Raw genomic sequence first — 20,877 nt, 5'->3', positions numbered from 1 at the left:
TCAGCGCCCGGTGCGGGGACTGTGCGGGTCGGTCGGGGACGAGCTGTCTGTCCGTGGGCGTGGGGAAGAGAGTGGAAGTTTTGTTGCCTCCATCACAATGAGGGGGTGTTTGGAGTCACTGTGATGGATGTTTGTGCTGGGGTCGTGTGTCTTGTGTTCTTTTTTTTTTCTATGACTGCTATGTAGTTTCGTTCGGTACTTCGGTACCGAACGACAAATAAAGCTCTGTTATACAAATAAAGCTCTGTTATTGTCCCCTGATTCGAGCTCTGGTTTCCCGTTGCTGCAGGTCTGACGGATCCCACAGCCTCGGCTACACAGCAGGCCGTACTGCAACAACAACTCAACGCTCTGGCCTACACTCCCTTCGGAGACTCCCCGTTATTCCGGAACCCCATGGTGGACCTCAAGAAGAAAGAGGAGGTAAGCCCCCCCCCTATACTACCTCTAACACAAAGAAACATAGGAAATAGTGTAGGAGGAGGCCATTCGGCCCTTCGAGCCAGCACCGCCATTCATTGTGATCAAGGCCGATCGTCCACAATCAGTGCCCCGTGCCTGCCTTCTCCCCATATCCCATGATTCTACTAGCCCCTAGAGCTCTATCTAACTCTCTTTTAAATTCATCCAGTGAATCGGCCTCCACTGCACTCTGTGGTAGAGAATTCCACAAATTCACAACTCTCTGGGTGAAAAAGTTTTTTCTCACCTCAGTTTTAAATGGCCTCCCCTTTCAGATTTCAGATACAGCGCGGAAACAGGCCTTTTCGGCCCACCAAGTCCGTGCCGCCCAGCGATCCCCGCACACTAACACTATCCTACACACACTAGGGACAATCTTTACATTTACCCAGTCAATTAACCTACAAACAATTATTCTTAAACTGTGGCCCCTTGTTCTGGACTCCCCCGACATTGGGAACATGTTTCCTGCCTCTAACGTGTCCAACCCCTTAATAATCTTATATGTTTCGATAAGATCCCCTCTCATCCTTCTAAACTCCAGTGTATACAAGCCTAGTTGCTCCAGTCTTTCAACATATGATAGTCCCGCCATTCCGGGAATTAACCTAGTAAATTGCCTTTATAAATCAGAGCATCGAGTATAGAAGTTGGGATGTAATGTTGAAATTATACAGGGCATTGGTGAGGCCAAATCTGGAGTATGGTGTGCAGTTCTGGTCGCCAAATTATAGGAAGGATGTCGACAAAATGGAGAGGGTACAGAGGAGATTTACTAGAATGTTGCCTGGGTTTCAGCACTTAGGCTACAGAGAGAGGTTGAACAGGTTGGGTCTTTATTCTTTGGAGCGTAGAAGGTTGAGGGGGGACTTGATAGAGGTTTTTAAAATTTTGAGAGGGACGGACAGAGTTGACGTGGGTAGGCTTTTCCCTTTGAGAGTGGGGAAGATTCCAACAAGGGGACATAGCTTCAGAATTGAGGGACAAAGGTTTAGGGGTAACATGAGGGGGAACTTCTTTACTCAGAGGGTTGTGGCTGTATGGAATGGGCTTCCGGTGGAAGTGGTGGAGGCTGGCTCGATTTTATTATTTAAGAGTAAATTGGATAGGTATATGGATAGGAGGGGATTGGAGGGTTATGGTCTGAGTGCAGGTAGATGAGACTAGGTCAGGGAGAATGGTCGGCGTGGACTGGTAGGGCCGGACAGGCCTGTTTCCATGCTGTAGTTGTTATATGTTATATGTTATATAAACCTACGCTGCACGCCCTCAATAGCAAGGACGTCCTTCCTCAAATTAGGAGACCAAAACTGCACACAACACTCCAGGTGCGGTCTCACCAGGGCCCTGTACAACTAAAGCGTATAAATTTATATGTGAAATATAAGATGAATGCAGTCTTTTACCCGAGGGCAGGGAAATCAACAACCAGAAGACATAGATCTGGACTGGACAGGTTTGGAGGGATAAGGGCCAAAGGTGGGCAAGTGGGACTGGTGTAGATGGGGCATGTTGGGCGGTGTGGGCAGGTGGGACTAGTGTAGATGGGGCATGTTGGTCGGTGTGGGCAGGTGGGACTAGTGTAGATGGGGCATGTTGGGCGGTGTGGGCAGGTGGGACTAGTGTAGATGGGGCATGTTGGGCGGTGTGGGCAGGTGGGACTAGTGTAGATGGGGCATGTTGGTCGGTGTGGGCAGGTGGGACTAGTGTAGATGGGGCATGTTGGTCGGTGTGGGCAGGTGGGACTGGTGTAGATGGGGCATGTTGGTCGGTGTGGGCAGGTGGGACTGATGTAGATGGGGCATGTTGGTCGGTGTGGGCAGGTGGGACTGGTGTAGATGGGGCATGTTGGTCGGTGTGGGCAGGTGGGACTAGTGTAGATGGGGCATGGTGGTCGGTGTGGGCAGGTGGGACTGGTGTAGATGGGGCATGTTGGTCGGTGTGGGCAGGTGGGACTGGTGTAGATGGGGCATGTTGGTCGGCTTAAAGACTTAACCAGGCAAGAGATGTGTTAAATGTATTGTTACTGCTTTAGGTTCATTATTGTCACGTGTATCACGGCTTTGTTTTGGATGTGTAGGAAAGAACTGCAGGTGCTAGTTTAAATCAAAGGTAGACACAAAATGCTGGAGTAACTCAGCGGGCCAATAGACAATAGGTGCAGGAGTTTAAGAAAATAACTGCAGATGCTGGTACAAATCGATTTATTCACAAAATGCTGGAGTAACTCAGCAGGTCAGGCAGCATCTCGGGAGAGAAGGAATGGGTGACGTTTCGGGTCGAGACCCTTCTTCAGACCATAGGTGCAGGAGTAGGCCATTCGAGTCAGCACCACCATTCAATGTGATCATGGCTGATCATTCTCAATCAGTACCCCGTTCCCACCCTCTCCCCATACCCACTGACTCCGCTATCCTAAAGAGCTCTATCTAGCTCTCTCTTGAATGCATTCAGAGAATTGGCCTCCATTGCCTTCTGAGGCAGAGAATTCCACAGATTTACTCTCTGACTGAAAAAGATTTTCCTCATCTCCGTTCTAAATGGCCTACCCCTTATTCTTAAACTGTGGCCCCTTGTTCTGGACTCCCCCAACATTGGGAACATGTTTCCTGCCTCTAACGTGTCCAACCCCTTAATAATCTTATATGTTTCGATAAGATCCCCTCTCATCCTTCTAAATTCCAGTGTATACAAGCCTAGTCTTTCAACATATGACAGTCCTAGTAAACCTAGTAAACCTATGCTGCATGCCCTCAATAGCAAGAATATCCTTCCTCAAATTTGGAGACCAGGCAGCAACTCGGGAGAGAAGGAATGGGTGACGTTTCGGGTCGAGACCCTTCTTCGGTCTCCTGAGATGCTGCCTGACCCGCTGAGTTACTCCAGCATTTTGTATCTACCTTTGTTTTGCATGCGATCCAAACAGATCAAATAATACCATGCATAAATACAGTTTTTAGTCTTCACAGAGACGGAAATGGGCCCTTCAGCCCTCTGAGTCTATCCTGACCAGAGGTACAGGTGACCCTGTACACTAACCTACATACATTGGTGACAATTTTACAACTCACCAAAGCCGATTAGCGAATTAACCTACAAACGCGCACATCTCTGGAATGTGGGAGGAAACCAGAGCACCCGGAGGAAACCCACGCAGTTCATGGGGAGAACGTACAAACTCCGTACAGACAGCACCCGCAGTCAGGATCAAACGGTCGCTGTCGGGATCATCTGATGCTGTGAGGCAGCAACTCTATCTGTGCTGGGCCGTAAAGTCAAACTCAAGTCCAATAGGTAGAGCAAAGGGGAAGATGCAGAGTGTAGAATATAGTTCTCAGCATCATAGAGCATCAGTTCCACAGACAAAGTCCAATGTCCGCAATGAGGTAGAGGTGAATCGGACAGTGCCCCAACTTAAGGAAGGACCGTTCAGAAACCTGATACTTTAGTTTATTGTCATGTACACCGAGGTACAGTGAAAAGCCTTTGTTGCATGCTAATCAGTCAGTGGAAAGACAATGCACGATTCTAATCGAGCTAATGAGTAGTGTATAGACTCATGATAAAGGGAATAATGTGAATAACGTTTAGTGCAAAATAAAGCCAGTAAAGTCCGATCAAAGATAGCCCAAGGGTTTCCAATGAGGTAGAAGGGAGGTCAGGACCACTCTCTAGTTGGTGAGAGGTCACGGTGGCACAGCGGTAGAGTTGCCGCCTTACAGCAAATGCAGCGCCGGAGACCCGGGTTCCATCCCGACTATGGGTGCTGTCTGTACGGAGTTTGCACGTTCTCCCCGTGACCTGCGTGGGTTTTCTCCGAGATCTTCAGTTTCCTCCCAAACTCCAAAGACGTGCAGGTTTGTGGGTTAATTGGCTTGGTAAATGTAAAAAATTGTCCCTAGTGTGTGTAGGATAGTGTTAGTGTTCGGGGATCACTGGTCGGTGCGGACTCGGTGGGCCGAAAGGGCCTGTTTCCGCGCTGTATCTCTAAACTAAACTAAACTAAGCTAAGGACGGTTCAGTTGCCTGATAACAGCTGGGAAGAAGCTGTCCCTGAACGTGGAGGTGTGCGTTTTCACACTCCTGTACCTCGTGCCCGGTGGGAGAGGGGAGGAGACGGGGACGGAGGGGGGAGACGGGGACGGAGGGGGGAGACGGGGACGGAGGGGGGAGACGGGGACGGAGGGGGGAGACGGGGACGGAGGGGGGAGACGGGGACGGAGGGGGGAGACGGGGACGCAGGGGGGAGACGGGGACGGAGGGGGGAGACGGGGACGGAGGGGGGAGACGGGGACGGAGGGGGGAGAGCATTCTTGTTGCTGTGACGGTGAACGCCGATGGATGAATGGCCGGTGTGTGAGCGTGGCTTTACCTTGTCGTCTCCTCGCAGCGGCTCAAGCCAACCAACCCGGCGGCACAGAAGGCGCTGACCACCCCCACCCACTACAAGCTGACCCCCCGGCCCGCCACCAGGGTCAGGCCCAAGGCCCTGCAGCCCACCGGCTCCACCAAGTCACAGCTCTTCGACGGACTGGACGACGACGAGCCCACTTCCTTGTCCAACGGCACCTTCCTGCCCAGGTAGGGGGCGCCATCACGGGGGGTACACACTGGGGGGAAGATCACGAGGGGGAGTGCACACTGTGGGAAGATCACGGGGGGGTACACACTGTGGGAAGATCACGGGGGGGGGGGGGTACACACTGTGGGAAGATCACGGGGGGGGGTACACACTGTGGGAAGATCACGGGGGGGGGTACACACTGTGGGAAGATCACGGGGGGGGTACACACTGTGGCGAAGATCACGGGGGGTACACACTGAGGGAAGATCACGGGGGGGGGTACACACTGGGGAAGATCACAGGGGGTACACACTGTGGGAAGATCACGGGGGGTACACACTGGGGAAGATCACGGGGGGGGTACACACTGTGGAGAAGATCACGGGGGAGGGTACACACTGGGAAGATCACGGGGGGGTACACACTGGCGAAGATCACGGGGGGTACACACTGAGGGAAGATCACGGGGGGGGTACACACGGGATGATCACGTGGGGGGGTGCACACTGAGGGAAGATCACGGGGGGGTACACACTGGGGAAGATCAGGGGGGGTGCACACTGAGGGGAAGATCACGGGGGGGTACACACTGGGGAAGATCACGGGGGGGTTACACACTGGGGAAGATCACGGGGGGTTACACACTGGGGAAGATCACGGGGGGGGTACACACTGAGGGAAGATCACGGGGGGGGTACACACTGTGGGGATGATCACGTGGGGGGTACACACTGTGGGGAAGATCAGGGGGGGTGCATACTGTGGAGAAGATCACGGGGGGGCACACACTGGGGAAGATCACGGGGGGTTACACACTGGGGAAGATCACGGGGGGGTGCACACTGAGGGGAAGATCACGGGGGGAGTACACACTGGGGAAGATCACAGGGGGTTACACACTGGGGAAGATCACGGGGGGGGGTACACATTGGGAAGATCACGGGGGGTTACACACTGGGGAAGATCACGGGGGGATGCACACTGAGGGGAAGATCACGGGGGGGTACACACTGGGAAGATCACGGGGGGGGTACACACTGGGAAGATCACGGGGGGGTACACACTGGGAAGATCACGGGGGGTACACATTGTGGGGAAGATCACGGGGGGGGTACACACGGGAAGATCACGGGGGGGTGCACACTGAGGGGAAGGTCACGTGGAAGATCACGGGGGGGTACACTGTGGGGAAGATCACGGGGGGTGTGCACACTGGGGAAGATCATGGGGGGGGTGTACACACTGGGGAGAAGATCACGGGGGGGGGTACACACTGTGGGGAAGATCACAGTGGGGGTGGGGTGTACACAGGTAGGGGGCCCCATCATGGGGGGGGGGGGTTGTACACTGTGGGGAAGATCACGGGAGGTGAGAAAACTGAGGTGAGTAGAAACTTTCACCCAAAGAGTTGTGAATTTGTGGAATTCTCTGCCACAGAAGGCAGTGGAGGCCAATTCACTGAATGAATTTTAAGAGTTAGATAGAGCCCTAGGGGCTAGTGGAATCAAGAGATATGGGGAGAAGGCAGGCACGGGTTACTGATTGTGGATGATCAGCCATGATCACAATGAATGGCGGTGCTGGCTCGAAGGGCCAAATGGCCTCCTCCTGCACCTATTGTCTATGTTTCTATGTGACTTGGCCTCCACAGCCCTCTGTGGCGATGAGTTCCACTGGGTGTAAAATCACCAGGGACGTGTACAGGGTGAATGCACAGTGTTTAATATCACCAGGGGCCTAGATGGGCTGAATGGTTTATTCATTATCACCTGTACCGAGGTGCAGAGATATTCTTTATTGCGTACAGATCAGTGAGATTATTGCCATGCATAAGTAATAGACATCAGTTGATTAACATCTATTACAAACCCACTGACTCCCACAACTATCTCGTCTACATGACTTCCCACCCTGCCTCCTGCAAAGACTCTATCCCCAACTCCCAATTCCTCCGTCTACGCCGCATCTGCACCCAAGATGAGGTGTTCCATTCTAGAACATCCGAGATGTCCTCATTGTTTAGGGAACGGGGGTTCCCCTCTCCCATCATAGATGAGGCCCTCACTCGTGTCCCCTCGGTACCCCGCAGATCCGCCCTTGCTCCCCCTCCCCCTAGTCACAACAGAGACAGAGTCCCCCTAGTCCTCACCTTCCACCCCATCAGCCGTCACAAACAGCACATAATCCTCCAAAATTCCCACCACCTCCAACGGGATCCCACCACTGGCCACATCTTCCCATCTCCACCCCTTTCCGCCTTCCGCAGAGACTGTCTCCTCTGCAACTCCCTGGTCAACTCATCCCTTCCCACCCAAACCACCCCCTCCCCAGGTACCTTCCCCATCAACCGCAGAAGATGCAACACCTGTCTCTTTACCTTCCTCCCTCGACTCTGTCCAGGGACCCCGACAGTCCTTTCAGGTGAGGCAGAGGTTCACTTGCACCTCCTCCAACCTCATCTACTGTATCCGTTGTTCAAGATGTGGACTCTTACACATCGGCGAGACCAAACGCAGACTGGGCGATCGCTTCGCTGAACACCTTCGCTCAGCCCGCGTGAACCTACCTGATCTCCCGTTTGCTGGACACTTTAATTCCCTTCCCATTCCCACACTGACCTTTCTGTCCTGGGTCTCCTCCATTGTCAGAGTGAGGCTCAACACAAAATGGAGGAACAGCATCTCATATTTCGCTTGGGCAGCTTACAGCCCAGTGGTGTGAATATTGATTTCTCTCACTTCAGGTAGCCCCGGCATTCCCTCTCTCTCCACCCTCCCCCACCCAAGTCGCACCAGCTTCTCGTTCTCACCCAGCAAACAGCCAACAATGGCCTGTTTCCTTTATCATCGCTACTTTATTGCATATCTTTCATTCATTGTTCTTTATCTCTCCATATCATCTTCCGTATTTCTCGTTTCCCTTTCCTGTGACTTTCAGTCTGACGAAGGGTCTCGACCCGAAACGTCACCCATACCTTCTCTCCAGAGATGCTGCCTGTCCCGCTGAGTTACTCCAGCATTTTGTGTCAACTTCCAAACCTGCATGCCTTTGGAATGTGGTAGGAAACCGGAGAACCCGGAGAAAACCCACGCGGTCACGGGGAGAACGTGCAAAGTCGGTACAGACAGCAGCAGTAGTCAGGATGGAACCCGGGTCTGTGGTGCTGTGAGGCAGCAGCTCTACCCGCTGCGCCACTGTGCTGCCCTGAGGAAGTCCTTCTCTCTGCTTGGAAAGACTAATGTTTGTACGTCCTGTCACCCTGTCCTGTTCACCTCCAGGAAGAGCATCAAGAAGCTGGTGCTGAAGAGTTGCAACACCTCATCACTGCACACGCCCGGCCCTGGCAAGGACAACGACCTCGCCTCTCCCCCCGAGTACCCCGAGAATGGCCTGCTGTAAGTGCACCTCCACGCGGCATGCACTGCCTGGCTCCTGTCTGTGGGTGTGTGTGTGGGCGGGCACTGCCTGGCCTCTGTCTGTGTGGGTGGGCACTGCCTGGCCCCTGTCTGTGGGTGTGTGGGTGGGCACTGCCAGGCCCTTGTGTGTGGGTGGGCACTGCCAGGCCCCTGTGTGTGGGTGGGCACTGCCTGGCCCCTGTCTGTGGGTGGGCACTGCCAGGCCCCTGTCTGTGGGTGTGTGGGTGGGCACTGCCAGGCCCCTGTGTGTGGGTGGGCACTGCCAGGCCCCTGTCTGTGGGTGTGTGGGTGGGCACTGCCAGGCCCCTGTCTGTGGGTGTGTGGGTGGGCACTGCCAGGCCCCTGTGTCTGGGTGGGCACTGCCAGGCCCCTGTCTGTGGGTGGGCACTGCCAGGCCCCTGTCTGTGGGTGTGTGGGTGGGCGGGCACTGCCTGGCCTCTGTCTGTGTGGGTGTGTGGGTGGGCACTGCCAGGCCCCTGTCTGTGGGTGTGTGGGTGGGCGGGCACTTCCAGGCCCCTGTGTGTGGGTGGGCACTGCCTGGCCCCTGTCTGTGGGTCTGGGGAGAATGGCCTGCTGTAAGTGCACCTCCACTCACTGCCTGGCCCCTGTCTGTGTGGGTGGGCACTGCCTGGCCCCTGTCTGTGTGTGTCTGTCTCTGTGTGGGTGTGTGCGTGTCTGGGCGTGTGCGTCTGTCTCTGTGTGTGTCTGTCTGTCTCTGTGTGTCTGTCCGTCTCTGTGACTGTCTGTCTGCCTGTCTCTCAGTGTTTGTCTGTCCCTGTGTGTATGACTGTGTGTGTCTCTGTCTTTGTGTGTGTCTGTGTGTGTCTGTCTGTCTGTGTGTGTGTCTGTGTGTGTGTGTGTGTCTCTGAGCAGGCCCAGCCCTCAACAATCCCTCCTAACCCCATTCTCCTGCCTTCTCCCCTGTCTGAGCGGTCCGTGTGTGGGGGTGGGCAGCGAATGTGTGAGTGGTCTGTGTGTGTGAGTGGTCAGTGCTGGGGTGGGTCAGCGTGCGTGTGTGTGGGCGGGCAGTGTGTGGGCGGTCAGTGTGGGGGTGGGGCAGTCAGTGTGTGGGCGGTCAGTGTGGGCGGTCAGTGTGGGTGTGGGCGGTCAGTGTGTGGGCGGTCAGTGTGGGGGTGTGGCAGTCAGTGTGTGGGCGGTCAGTGTGGGGGTGGGGCAGTCAGTGTGTGGGCGGTCAGTGTGGGGGTGGGGCAGTCAGTGTGTGGGCGGTCAGTGTGTGAGCGTTCCGTGTCTTGTCGCCCCTGCAGTGAGCAGGGTGGGCTGGAGCTGGGTGGTCAGTGTGTGGGTGGTCAGTGTGTGGGCGGTCAGTGTGGGGGTGGGGCAGTCAGTGTGTGGGCAGTCAGTGTGTAGACGGGCAGTGTGTGGGCGGTCAGTGTGGGGGTGGGGCAGTCAGTGTGTGGGCGGTCAGTGTGGGCGGGCAGTGTGTGGGCGGTCAGTGTGGGGGTGTGGGCAGTCAGTGTGTGGGCAGTCTGTGTGGGTGGGGCAGTCAGTGTGGGCGGTCAGTGAGTGGGCGGTCAGTGTGTGGGTGGTCAGTGTGGGGGTGGGGCAGTCAGTGTGTGGGCAGTCAGTGTGGGCAGTCAGTGTGTGGGTGGGCAGTGTGTGAGCGTTCCGTGTCTTGTCGCCCATGCAGTGAGCAGGGTGGGCTGGAGCTGGCACGTGAGGGTGAGGGGCACCCAGAGGTGAGCCGATGCTACACCAACACCATCGTCAAGCCGATCCCACAGACGCCACCGGACGGTCTGGGCGGCCACAAGCACCAGGCGTCCGCCATGGACGACACCATCGCTGAGATGAACCTGCGCAACCACGCCCGCAACGGCACGGCCGACGGCAGCAGCGACGGCACGTCCTGCATCGAGGGATCGCTGCACGACGAGCCCGAGCCCGAGGGGGACGACATACTGCCTCCACACCCTGCAGGTGAGTGAGCACCCACGGGTGGCAGGGCCACACAGCGGGCAGAGCCCCCCCACACCCTGCAGGTGAGTGAGCACCCATGGGTGGCAGGGCACACAGTGGGCAGAGCCCACCCCACACCCTGCACCCTGCAGGTGAGTGAGCACCCACGGGTGGCAGGGCCACACAGCGGGCAGAGCTGCCCCCCCACACACCCTGCAGGTGAGTGAGCACCCACGGGTGGCAGGGCCACACAGCGCGTAGAGCCGCCCCACACCACACCCCACACACCCCGCACCCCACAGGTGAGTGAGCACCCACGGGTGGCAGGGCCACACAGCGGGCAGAGCCCCCCCACACCCCACAGGTGAGTGAGCACCCACGGGTGGCAGGGCCACACAGCGGGCAGAGCTACCCCCCACACACCCCGCACCCTGCAGGTGAGCGAGCACCCATGGGTGGCAGGGCACGCAGCGGGCAGAGCCCACCCCACACCCTGCACCCTGCAGGTGAGTGAGCACCCACGGATGGCAGGGGCACACAGCGGGTAGAGCACCCTGCAGGTGAGCAAGCACCCATGGGTGGCAGGGCCACACAGCGGGCAGAGCCCCCCCACACCCTGCAGGTGAGTGAGCACCCACGGGTGACAGGGCCACACAGCGGGTAGAGCTACCTCCCCCCCCCCCACACACCCCGCACCCTGCAGGTGAGCGAGCACCTATGGGTGGCATGGCCACACAGCAGGTAGAGTTGTCTCCCCCCCACACACACCCCGCAGGTGAGCGAGCACCCATGGGTGGCAGGGCCACGCAGCGGGTAGAGCTGCTGACTCTCTGCATCACGGTGGTACAGTTCAGTTCCGTTTAGTTCCTTGTCACCTGTACCGAGCGAGATACAGTGTAATGTTCTTGTTGTTAACCAGCCATTGGGATGGGTGCACATGATTACAGGCGAGGTGGTTTGCAGAACGATACCTGGGTTAGAGTGTATTAGCTACAGAGTGCAGTTGGACAGACAGACCTGGGTTGTTTTTTCAGGAACGTCAGAGGTTGAGGGGAGATGTGTTTAAGTTTATAAAAGGCGTAGATAGACAGAACCTTATTCCCAATGTGGAAATGAGCAACACCAGAGGGCCGAGATATAACGTGAGAGGGGAAAAGTTTAAACGGCACCCATTCCTGCTCTCCAGAGATGCTGCCTGTCTGCTGAGTTACTCCAGCTTTTTGGGTCTGTCTTCGGTTTAAACCAGCATCTGCAGTTCCTTCAGTAGATGTTGTGTACGTGGACCTCAGTATGGCGTTCAAGGTCCCGCATGGTAGGCTGCTCTGGAAGGTTAGATCGCATGGGATCCAAGGAGAGATGAGGAAACACTTTTTCAGTCAGAGAGTTGTGAATCTGTGGAATTCTCTGCCACAGAGGGCAGTGGAGGCCAATTCACTGGATGCTTTCAAGAGAGAGCTAGATAGAGCTCTTAAAGATAGCGGAGTCAGGGGGTATGGGGAGAAGGCAGGCACGGGGTACTGATTGTAGATGATCAGCCATGATCACATTGAATGGCAGTGCTGGCGCGTAGGGCCGAATGGCCTCCTCCTGCACCCTGGTGGTCACGGTGGCGCAGCGGTAGAGTTGCTGCCTTACAGCGAATGCAGCGCCGGAGACCCGGGTTCCATCCCGACTGCCGGCGCTGTCTGTACGGAGTTTGCACGTTCTCCCCGTGACCTGCGTGGGTTTTCTCCGGGCGCTCCGGTTTCCTCCCACACTCCAAAGTGGTTAATTGTAGGTTAATTGGTTGGTAAATGTAAAAATTGTCCCCAGTGGATGTAGGGTAGTGTCAGTGTGCGGGGATCGCTGGTCGGCGCGGATCCGGTGGGCCGAAGGGCCTGTTTCCGTGCTGTATCTCTAAACTCTAAACTAAGCCCTGTACTCTTCTGTCATGTGGGGGGTGTGTGGGGCATTTGCCTTTGTGTTTGCGTCAGTGCTGTGCAGGTGGTGATTGTCTCTCTCTCTCTGTCTCTCTCTGTCTCTCTCTCTCTCTCTCTCTCTCTCTGTCTCTCTCTCTCTCTCTCTCTCTCTCTGTCTCTGTCTCTGTCTCTCTCACTCTCTCACTCTCTCTCTCTGCCAGGCATCGTGCTGACCAAAGTCGGCTACTACACCATCCCATCCATGGACGAACTGGCCCAACAGCTGACCAACGAGAGCGGCGAATGTGTGGTGGAAAACTTCACCATCGGCCGCAAAGGTCAGTCAGTCAGTCATGGGTGGTGCCCGACCCCCGACCCCCGACCCCCGACCCAGACTCCTTCCCCCGACCCTGACTCCGACCCCCGAACCCTCCTCCGACCCCTCCCCGACCCTGACTCCCTCCCCCGACTCCCGACCCCCTTCCCCGACCCCTCCTTTGACCCCCTCCCCCGACCCTGACTCCTTCCCCCGACCGGAAGGTGGAGGGGGGGTAAGGGAGGTGAAGGGGATAAGGCAGGTGATGGGGTGAGGGGGGTAAGGGAGGTGGAGGGGGGGTTAAGGGAGGTGAAGTGTAGAGGGGGGGAGGGCAAGGGTGGGTGGTTTATGGGGGGGGTGACCCTGTGGGGCGGCCACCCTGACTTGCCCTTTGCCCCCAGGGTATGGCTCGGTGTATTTCCCGGGAGTGGTCAACCTGACCAACATGGACCTGGATGAAATCGTGCACATCCGCAGGAAGGAGGTGACCGTGTACCTGGACGATGACAAGCGGCCACCCATGGGCGAGGGGCTCAACAGGTAACGGCCGAAGGCTGCAGCGTCCCGTCAGCGCTGCCCATGAGGTTCCCGTGTGTGTGTGCACGTGCCAGCGTGTGTTTGTGCATGTGTGTGTGCGCGAGCGTGTGTGTGAGGGTGTGTTTGTGCGAGGGTGTGCGCGTGTATGCGTGCTTGTGCGAGCGTGTGTACGTGCAAGCCCGTGTCCGTGCGCGTGTGTTTGTGTGTGTGAGTGCACATGTGTATTTGTGTGTCTGCGTGTGTCCGTGCGTGTGCGCGTGTGTGAGTGCACATGTGTGTTTGTGTGTGTGTCTGAGGGTGTGCATGCGTGTGCATGCGTGTCTCCGCCTGAACCTACCTGATCTCCCGGTTGTTAAAACACTTTGCCCACGTCTAATTTTAGAGTCCTCTACTCTGGGGTAAACAGACTTAATTGTATGCACCCCTCAGCCTCCTGGTCCAGTGAGTGAACCCCTCGCCTGCCTGCCCTCGCCCTGGAGCGCAGGCCCTTGTGCCTTGGCATTACTGTGCCAGTCCCACCTGCCTGCACTTGGCCCACACCCCTCCAAATCCTACCTGTCCATTGGGTCTGAACAAGGGTCTCCATTCCTCTCCAGAGATGCTCTCATCCAAACGTCACCTATCCATGTTCTCCACAGATGCTGCCTGACCCGCTGAGTTACTCCAGCACTCTGTGAAACGTCACCTATCCGTGTTCCCCACAGATGCTGCCTGACCCAGATGCTGAGTTACTCGGGCAGTGTGTGCCCCTCAGGGCTGCTAATTGTTGTGCTTTGCCCGTGTGTGCCAGGCGGGCGGAGGTGACCCTGGATGGTATCTGGCCGATGGACAAGAGCACGCGGTGCCTGATCAAGTCGCCGGAGCGGCTGGTGGACATGGGCTTTGAGGAGCGGCTGGAGAACTCCTCTCGCAAGCAGGGCGCTCGCTTCCTGGAGTACCGGTGCGAGACTGGCTCCTGGGTCTTTGAGGTAAACACCGGACCCTTCACCCGCGGACCCCCTCCCGGCCCTCCAGTCTGTCCCCTCTCTCGGGGTCCCACCCCTCCCTCTGCCCTCGGTCTATTGATGACCGCTGTAGCCCCACAGCGGTAGAGCTGCTGCCTCACAGCGCCAGAGACCCGGGATCCATCCCGACTACGGGCGCTGTCTGTACGTTCTCCCCGTGACCCGCGTGGGTTTTCTCCGATCTTCGGTTTCCTCCCACACTCCAAAGACGTGCAGGTTTGTAGGGTAATTGGCTTGGTGTGTGTGCATATTGTCCCTAGTGGATGTAGGGTGATGTTAGTGTGCGGGGATCGCTGGTTAGCACGGACTCGGTGGGCCGAAGGGCCTGTTTCCGCGCTGTATCTTTGAACTGAAAACTAAATGAAAAGTACCTGCCTAGTTCCACATACGCCCCTCTGTGTGGGAAAGGTTGCCCCTCAGGCCTGCCTAGTTCCACATACGCCCCTCTGTGTGGGGAAGGTTGCCCCCCAGGCCTGCCTAGTTCCACATACGCCCCTCTGTGTGGGGAAGGTTGCCCCCCAGGCCTGCCTAGTTCCACATACGCCCCTCTGTGTGGGGAAGGTTGCCCCCCAGGCCTGCCTAGTTCCACATACGCCCCTCTGTGTGGGGAAGGTTGCCCCCCAGGCCTGCCTAGTTCCACATACGCCCCTCTGTGTGGGGAAGGTTGCCCCCCAGGCCTGCCTAGTTCCACATACGCCCCTCTGTGTGGGGAAGGTTGCCCCTCAGGCCTGCCCAGTTCCACATACGCCCCTCTGTGTGGGGAAGGTTGCCCCCCAGGCCTGCCCAGTTCCACATACGCCCCTCTGTGTGGGGAAGGTTGCCCCTCCAGTTGCTATTAACTCTTTCCCCTCTCACCTTAAACCTACGTCCTCTGGTCCTTGAATCCCCTTCCCTGGGTAGAACAGTCTGTGTATCTACCTGATCTATTTCAGACATTACTTTATACACCTCTACAACATCACCCCTCATCCTCCTGCGCTCCAAGGACTATCCTAGCCTGCCCAACCTCTCCCTGTAGCTCAGGCTGTGCTACGACCCAGCCCCCATCCCCCATCCCCCCCCCCGGTCCACTGTGCACCTCACTGCTGCAAGCCTTCTCCCCTTGCGGTTTAATAGGTTCTTGGAGCAGAATTAGGCCATTCGGCCCATCAAGTCTACTCCGCCATTCAATCATGGCTGATCTATCTCTCCCTCCTAACCCCATTCTCCGGCCTTCTCCCTGACACCCGTACGAATCCAGACTCTATCTATCTCTGCCTTAAATATATCCACTGACTTGTGGCCTCCACAGCCGTCTGTTGCAAAGAATCCCACAGATTCACCGCCCTCTGACAAAAGAAATTCCTCCTCATCTCCTTCCTAAAAGAACGTCCTTTTATTCTGAGGCTGTGCCCTCTGGTCCTAGACTCTCTCATGTCCCAGAACTCTTTAGGGTTTAAAGTCTAAATCTTGGAGTCATACAGCAGTAAATCAGGCCCTTCGGCCCAACGTATCCATGCTGACCGAGATGCCCTATCTACACTAGTCCCACCTGTGCCATGTTTGGCCCAAATCCCTCTAAACCAGTCCTATCCAGGTACCTGATGTTGTAGTCCCTGCCTCCTCTGGCAGCTCGTTCCATTCACCCACCGCCCTCTTTGTGGAAAGACTGCCCCTCACGTTCCTACTTGGGTTTATTGTTGTCACGTGTTGTGAGGTACAGTGAAAAGCTTTCGTGCTATCCACACAGTCATCCAGCATGGATATAGGCCCTTCGGCCCAACGTATCCATGCTGACCAAGATGCCCCATCTTTGTTAATTCCACATGCCTGCACCGGCCCCATATCCCTCTAAACCTTTCCTGTCCACGTACCTCTCGAAATGGCTTTCAAATGTTTAATTCCGTTTAGAGATACAACGTGGAAACAGGCCCTTCGGCCCATCGGGTTCGCGCTGACCAGCGATCCCTGCACACTAACACTATCCTACACACACTAGGGATAATTTTTACAGTTACCAAGTCGATTAACCTACAAGCTTTTGGAGTGTGGGAGGAAACCGAAGATCTTGGAGAAAACCCACGCAGGTCACGGAGAGAACGTGCAAACTCCGTACAGACAGCACCCGTAGTCGGGATGGAACCCGGGTCTCCGGCGCTGCATTCGCTGTAAGGCAGCAACTCTGCCGCGTTTGTTATAGTCCCTGCCACAACTACCTCCTCTGGCAGTTCGTTCCATTCACCCACCACCCTGTGTGTGCCGAGCTACAATGAAAAACTTTGTTTCACAACTTGCCCACGCCAATCATCTTATCTGGACACACCAGGTGTACCCTAGGTAACTACGGGGCCGGGTGGGCCAGGGAGACGGGGTTCCCATTGCCCAGACCCTGTGGGGTGCTGCCCAGCCTGAGGCTGGTCCCGGCTGTGTACTGCAGCTGCCCGAGGCACAGCTGGAACATCTGGAGCCCACCTCCAGAACACACCTGGACTACTGTGAGCAGGTTTGGTCTCCTAATTTGAGGAAGGACATTCTTGCTATTGAGAAAGTTAATGGAATGTTGGCCTTCATGACAAAAGGATTTGAGTATTGTGGCAAAGAGGTCCTTCTGCAGTTGTACAGGGCCCTAGTGAGACCGCACCTGGAGTACTGTGTGCAGTTTTGGTCTCCAAATTTGAGGAAGGACATTCTTGCTATTGAGGGCGTGCAGCGTAGGTTTACTAGGTTAATTCCCGGAATGGCGGGACTGACTATGATGAAGAAATGGGTCGGCTGGGCTTGTATACACTGGAATTTAGAACGATGAGAGGGGATCTTATAGAAACATGTAAAATTCTTAAGGGATTGGACAGGCTGGATGCAGGAAACATGTTCCTGATGTTGGGGGAGTCCAGAACCAGGGGCCACAGATTAAGAATAAGGGGACGGCCATTTCGGACTGAGATGGGGAAAGACTTCTTCACCCTGTGAATCTGTGGAATTCTCTGCCACAGAAGGCAGTGGAGGCCAATTCTCTGAATGCATTCAAGAGAGAGTTAGATAAAGCTCTTAGGGCTAAGGGAATCAAGGGATATGGGGAGAAAGCAGGAACGTATAAGATTATTAAGGGGTTGGACACGTTAGAGGCAGGAAACATGTTCCCAATGTTGGGGGAGTCCAGAACAAGGGGCCACAGCTTAAGAATAAGGGGTAGGCCATTTAGAACGGAGATGAGGAAAAACCTTTTCAGTCAGAGAGTTGTGAATCTGTGGAATTCTCTGCCTCAGAAGGCAGTGGAGGCCAATTCTCTGAATGCATTCAAGAGAGAGCTAGATAGAGCTCTTAAGGATAGCGGAGTCAGGGGGTATGGGGAGAAGGCAGGAACGGGGTACTGATTGAGAATGATCAGCCATGATCACAATGAATGGCGGTGCTGGCTGGAAGGGCTGAATGGCCTCCTCCTGCACCTATTGTCTGTGTTTCTAACTCCGCCACCCTTGCAACCCTCGCGGCAGGTGATGCACTTCTCCAAGTACGGGCTGCAGGATTCAGACGAGGAGGACATCGAGCCCTCCAAGGCAGAGACGAAGAAGATGAAAACGGCCTCTCTCTCAGCCCAGCGGCACGAGCCAGTCTGCCAGCACAGCCTCTTGGAGCAGGTGGGGGCGGGGAGCGAGGGAGGGGGGGTAGGGGGAAAGGGAGAGAGGGAGGGGGGGGTGAGGGAGGGAGGGGGGGGGCAGTGATGGATGGGGGAGGGAGGGGCAGCAGGGGAGGGGGGCAGCGAGGGAGGGAGGGGGGGTGTGATGTGCTTCACCCAGCTTGCTGCTATCTCCCTCCCCCCCCCCCAGAGCCCCGAGCTGCAGCAGGTGGGCCGGGTGACGGGACCTGTCTCTCCCCCCACACTGTCTCTGAGCTGCCAGGACGGACTTGTCTCTGAGCTGCCGGGACCTGTCTCCCCACACTGTCTCTCTGAGCTGCCGGGACCTGTCTCTGAGCTGCCGGGACCTGTCACCCCACACTGTCTCTGAGCTGCGGGACCTGTCTCTGAGCTGCGGGACCTGTCTCTGAGCTGCGGGACCTGTCTCTGAGCTGCCGGGACCTGTCTCCCCATGCTGTCTCTGAGCTGCAGGCCCTGTCTCTGAGCTGCAGGACCTGTCTCTGAGCTGCGGGACCTGTCTCTGAGCTGCGGGACCTGTCTCTGAGCTGCGGGACCTGTCTCCCCACCCTGTCTCTGAGCTGCAGGACCTGTCTCTGAGCTGCGGGACCTGTCTCCCCACCCTGTCTCTGAGCTGCGGGACCTGTCTCTGAGCTGCGGGACCTGTCTCTGAGCTGCGGGACCTGTCTGTCTCCCCAGGCGGCGGTGCAGCGGGGGGGCCGGGTGCCGGAGCTGGACAGTGTCATGGCCGACATCACGCAGGAGCCGGTGCCGGACGGCTTCTTGGACGAGGATGTGACGGAGGAGCCGATGTCAGCGTCCAGCAACATCGCGTCCAGCCTGGGGGTCGACCCCCACACCCTGCAGGTACGCAAGGGGTGCTGTACTGGGGGGGGGGGGGGTTTGGGGTCCCTGTTAATTAGGGTTGCCAACTGTCCCGTATTAGCCAGGACATCCCCTACAGGGTCCGGGGACGTACAACGAGATCTGGGTGTCCTAGTGCATCAGTCACTGAAAGGAAGCATGCAGGTACAGCAGGTAGTGAAGAAAGCCAATGGAATGTTGGCCTTCACAACAAGAGGAGTTGAGTATAGGAGCAAAGAGGTCCTTCTGCAGTTGTACAGGGCCCTAGTGAGACCGCACCTGGAATACTGTGTACAGTTTTGGTCTCCAAATTTGAGGAAGGATATTCTTGCAATTGAGGGCATGCAGCGTAGGTTTACTAGGTTAATTCCCAGAATGGCGGGACTGACGTATGTTAAAAGATTGGAGCGACTAGGCTTGTATACACTGGAATTTAGAAGGATGAGAGGGTATCTTAGAAACATAGAAACATAGAAAATAGGTGCAGGAGTAGGCCATTCGGCCCTTCGAGGGGATCTTATCGAAACGTATAAGATTATTAAGGGGTTGGACACGTTAGAGGCAGGAAACATGTTCCCAATGTTGGGGGAGTCCAGAACCAGGGGCCACAGTTTAAGAATAAGGGGTAGGCCATTTAGAGCTGAGACGGGGGAAAACCTTTTCAGTCAGAGAGTTGTGAATCTGTGGAATTCTCTACCTCAGAAGGCAGTGGAGGCCAATTCACTGAATGTTTTCAAGAGACAGTTAGATTTAGCTCTTAGGGCTAACGGAAGCAAGGGGTATGGGGAGAAAGCAGGAACGGGGTATCATATCATCATATCATATATATACAGCCGGAAACAGGCCTTTTCGGCCCTCCAAGTCCGTGCCGCCCAGCGATCCCCGCACATTAACACTATCCTACACACACTAGGGACAATTTTTACATTTACCCAGCCAATTAACCTACATACCTGTACGTCTTTGGAGTGTTGGAGGAAACCGAAGATCTCGGAGAAAACCCACGCAGGTCACGGGGAGAACGTACAAACTCCTTACAGACAGCGCCCGTAGTCAGGATCGAACCTGAGTCTCTGGCGCTGCATTCGCTGTAAAGCAGCAACTCTACCGCTGCGCTACCGTGCCGCCCACTGATTGTGGATGATCAGCCATGATTATATTGAATGGCGGTGCTGGCTCAAAGGGCCGAATGGCCTATTCCTGCACCTATTGTCTATGTTTCCATGAATCTGTCGAATTCATTGCCACAGACAGCAATGGATGCCAATTCAATGGAAATTGTGAGGAAGGATGTGCTGGCTCTGGAGAAGGTCCAGAGGAGGTTTACGAGAACGATCCCAGGAATGAGTGGGTTAACAGATGATGAGCGTTTGTGGGCACTGGGCCTGTACTCGCTGGAGTTTAGAAGGATGAGGGGGGACCTGATTGAAACGTACAGAATAGTGAGCGGCCTGGATAGAGTAGAGGTGGAGAGGATGTTTCCACTAGTGGGAAGTCTAGGACCAGAGGGCACAACCTCAGAGTTAAAGGACGTTTCTTTAGGAAGGAGATGAGGAGGAATTTCTTTAGTCAGAGGGTGGTGAATCTGTGGGATTCTTTGCCACAGACGGCAGTGGAGGCCACAAGTCAGTGGGTATTTTTACAGTGGTGATTGACAGATTGTTGATCAGTGCGGGTGTCAGGGGTTATGGGGAGAAGGCAGGAGAATGGGGTTGGGAGGGAGAGATAGATTAGCCATGAGTGAATGGCGGAGTAGAAATGATGGGCTGAATGGCCTAATTCTGCTCCTATCACTGATGAACCCCCAGCCTGTGTGTGTGTGTGTGTGTGTGGGGGGGGGGGACGACACCAGGAACTGCAGGCTTTGGAATTGTGAGAATGCTACTGTGCTGGAGGTTCCAAACCGGGTCGGTCCCCACCCCCACCCCCACCCCCACCTCTACCCCGGGACTCAACACCCTGTGCCTCTTCCTGGAATCTGGGAATTCACATGAATCTCTTCCTCTCCTGGTTATTGATGCCGGTTTCAGAGCGGCACGGTGGCGCAGCAGTAGCGTTGCTGCCTCACAGCACCGGACACCCGGGATCCATCCTGACTACGGGTGCTGTCTGTACGGAGTTTGCACGTTCTCCCCGTGACCTGCGTGGGTTTTCTCCGAGTGCTTCGGTTTCCTCCCACACTCCAAAGACGTGCAGGTTTGTAGGTTAATTGGCTTGTTGAATGTAAAAATTGTCCCTAGTGGGTGTAGGATAGTGTTAGTGTGCAGGGATCGCTGGACGGCGCGG

At 55.9% G+C, this 20,877-nt stretch overlaps 1 protein-coding gene across 1 annotated transcript in view; it reads left to right on the top strand.

Moving 5' to 3' along the window:
* Nucleotides 1-20,877, top strand: part of nup98 (nucleoporin 98 and 96 precursor) — a 102,958-nt gene that overhangs the window by 60,683 nt on the left and 21,398 nt on the right. Inside the window, 9 exon segments of the mRNA XM_078401936.1 lie at nucleotides 290-423; nucleotides 4,853-5,043; nucleotides 8,305-8,421; nucleotides 10,091-10,380; nucleotides 12,479-12,595; nucleotides 12,975-13,113; nucleotides 13,901-14,078; nucleotides 17,588-17,731; nucleotides 18,427-18,594. Coding sequence (XP_078258062.1) covers nucleotides 290-423; nucleotides 4,853-5,043; nucleotides 8,305-8,421; nucleotides 10,091-10,380; nucleotides 12,479-12,595; nucleotides 12,975-13,113; nucleotides 13,901-14,078; nucleotides 17,588-17,731; nucleotides 18,427-18,594 — 1,478 coding nt within the window.

The sequence above is a fragment of the Rhinoraja longicauda genome, chromosome 7, assembly GCF_053455715.1.
Source record: "Rhinoraja longicauda isolate Sanriku21f chromosome 7, sRhiLon1.1, whole genome shotgun sequence".
Lineage (NCBI taxonomy): Eukaryota > Metazoa > Chordata > Chondrichthyes > Rajiformes > Arhynchobatidae > Rhinoraja > Rhinoraja longicauda.
Note: the sequence above shows the minus strand (reverse complement) of the source record. Positions and strands in the feature narration are given on the sequence as shown.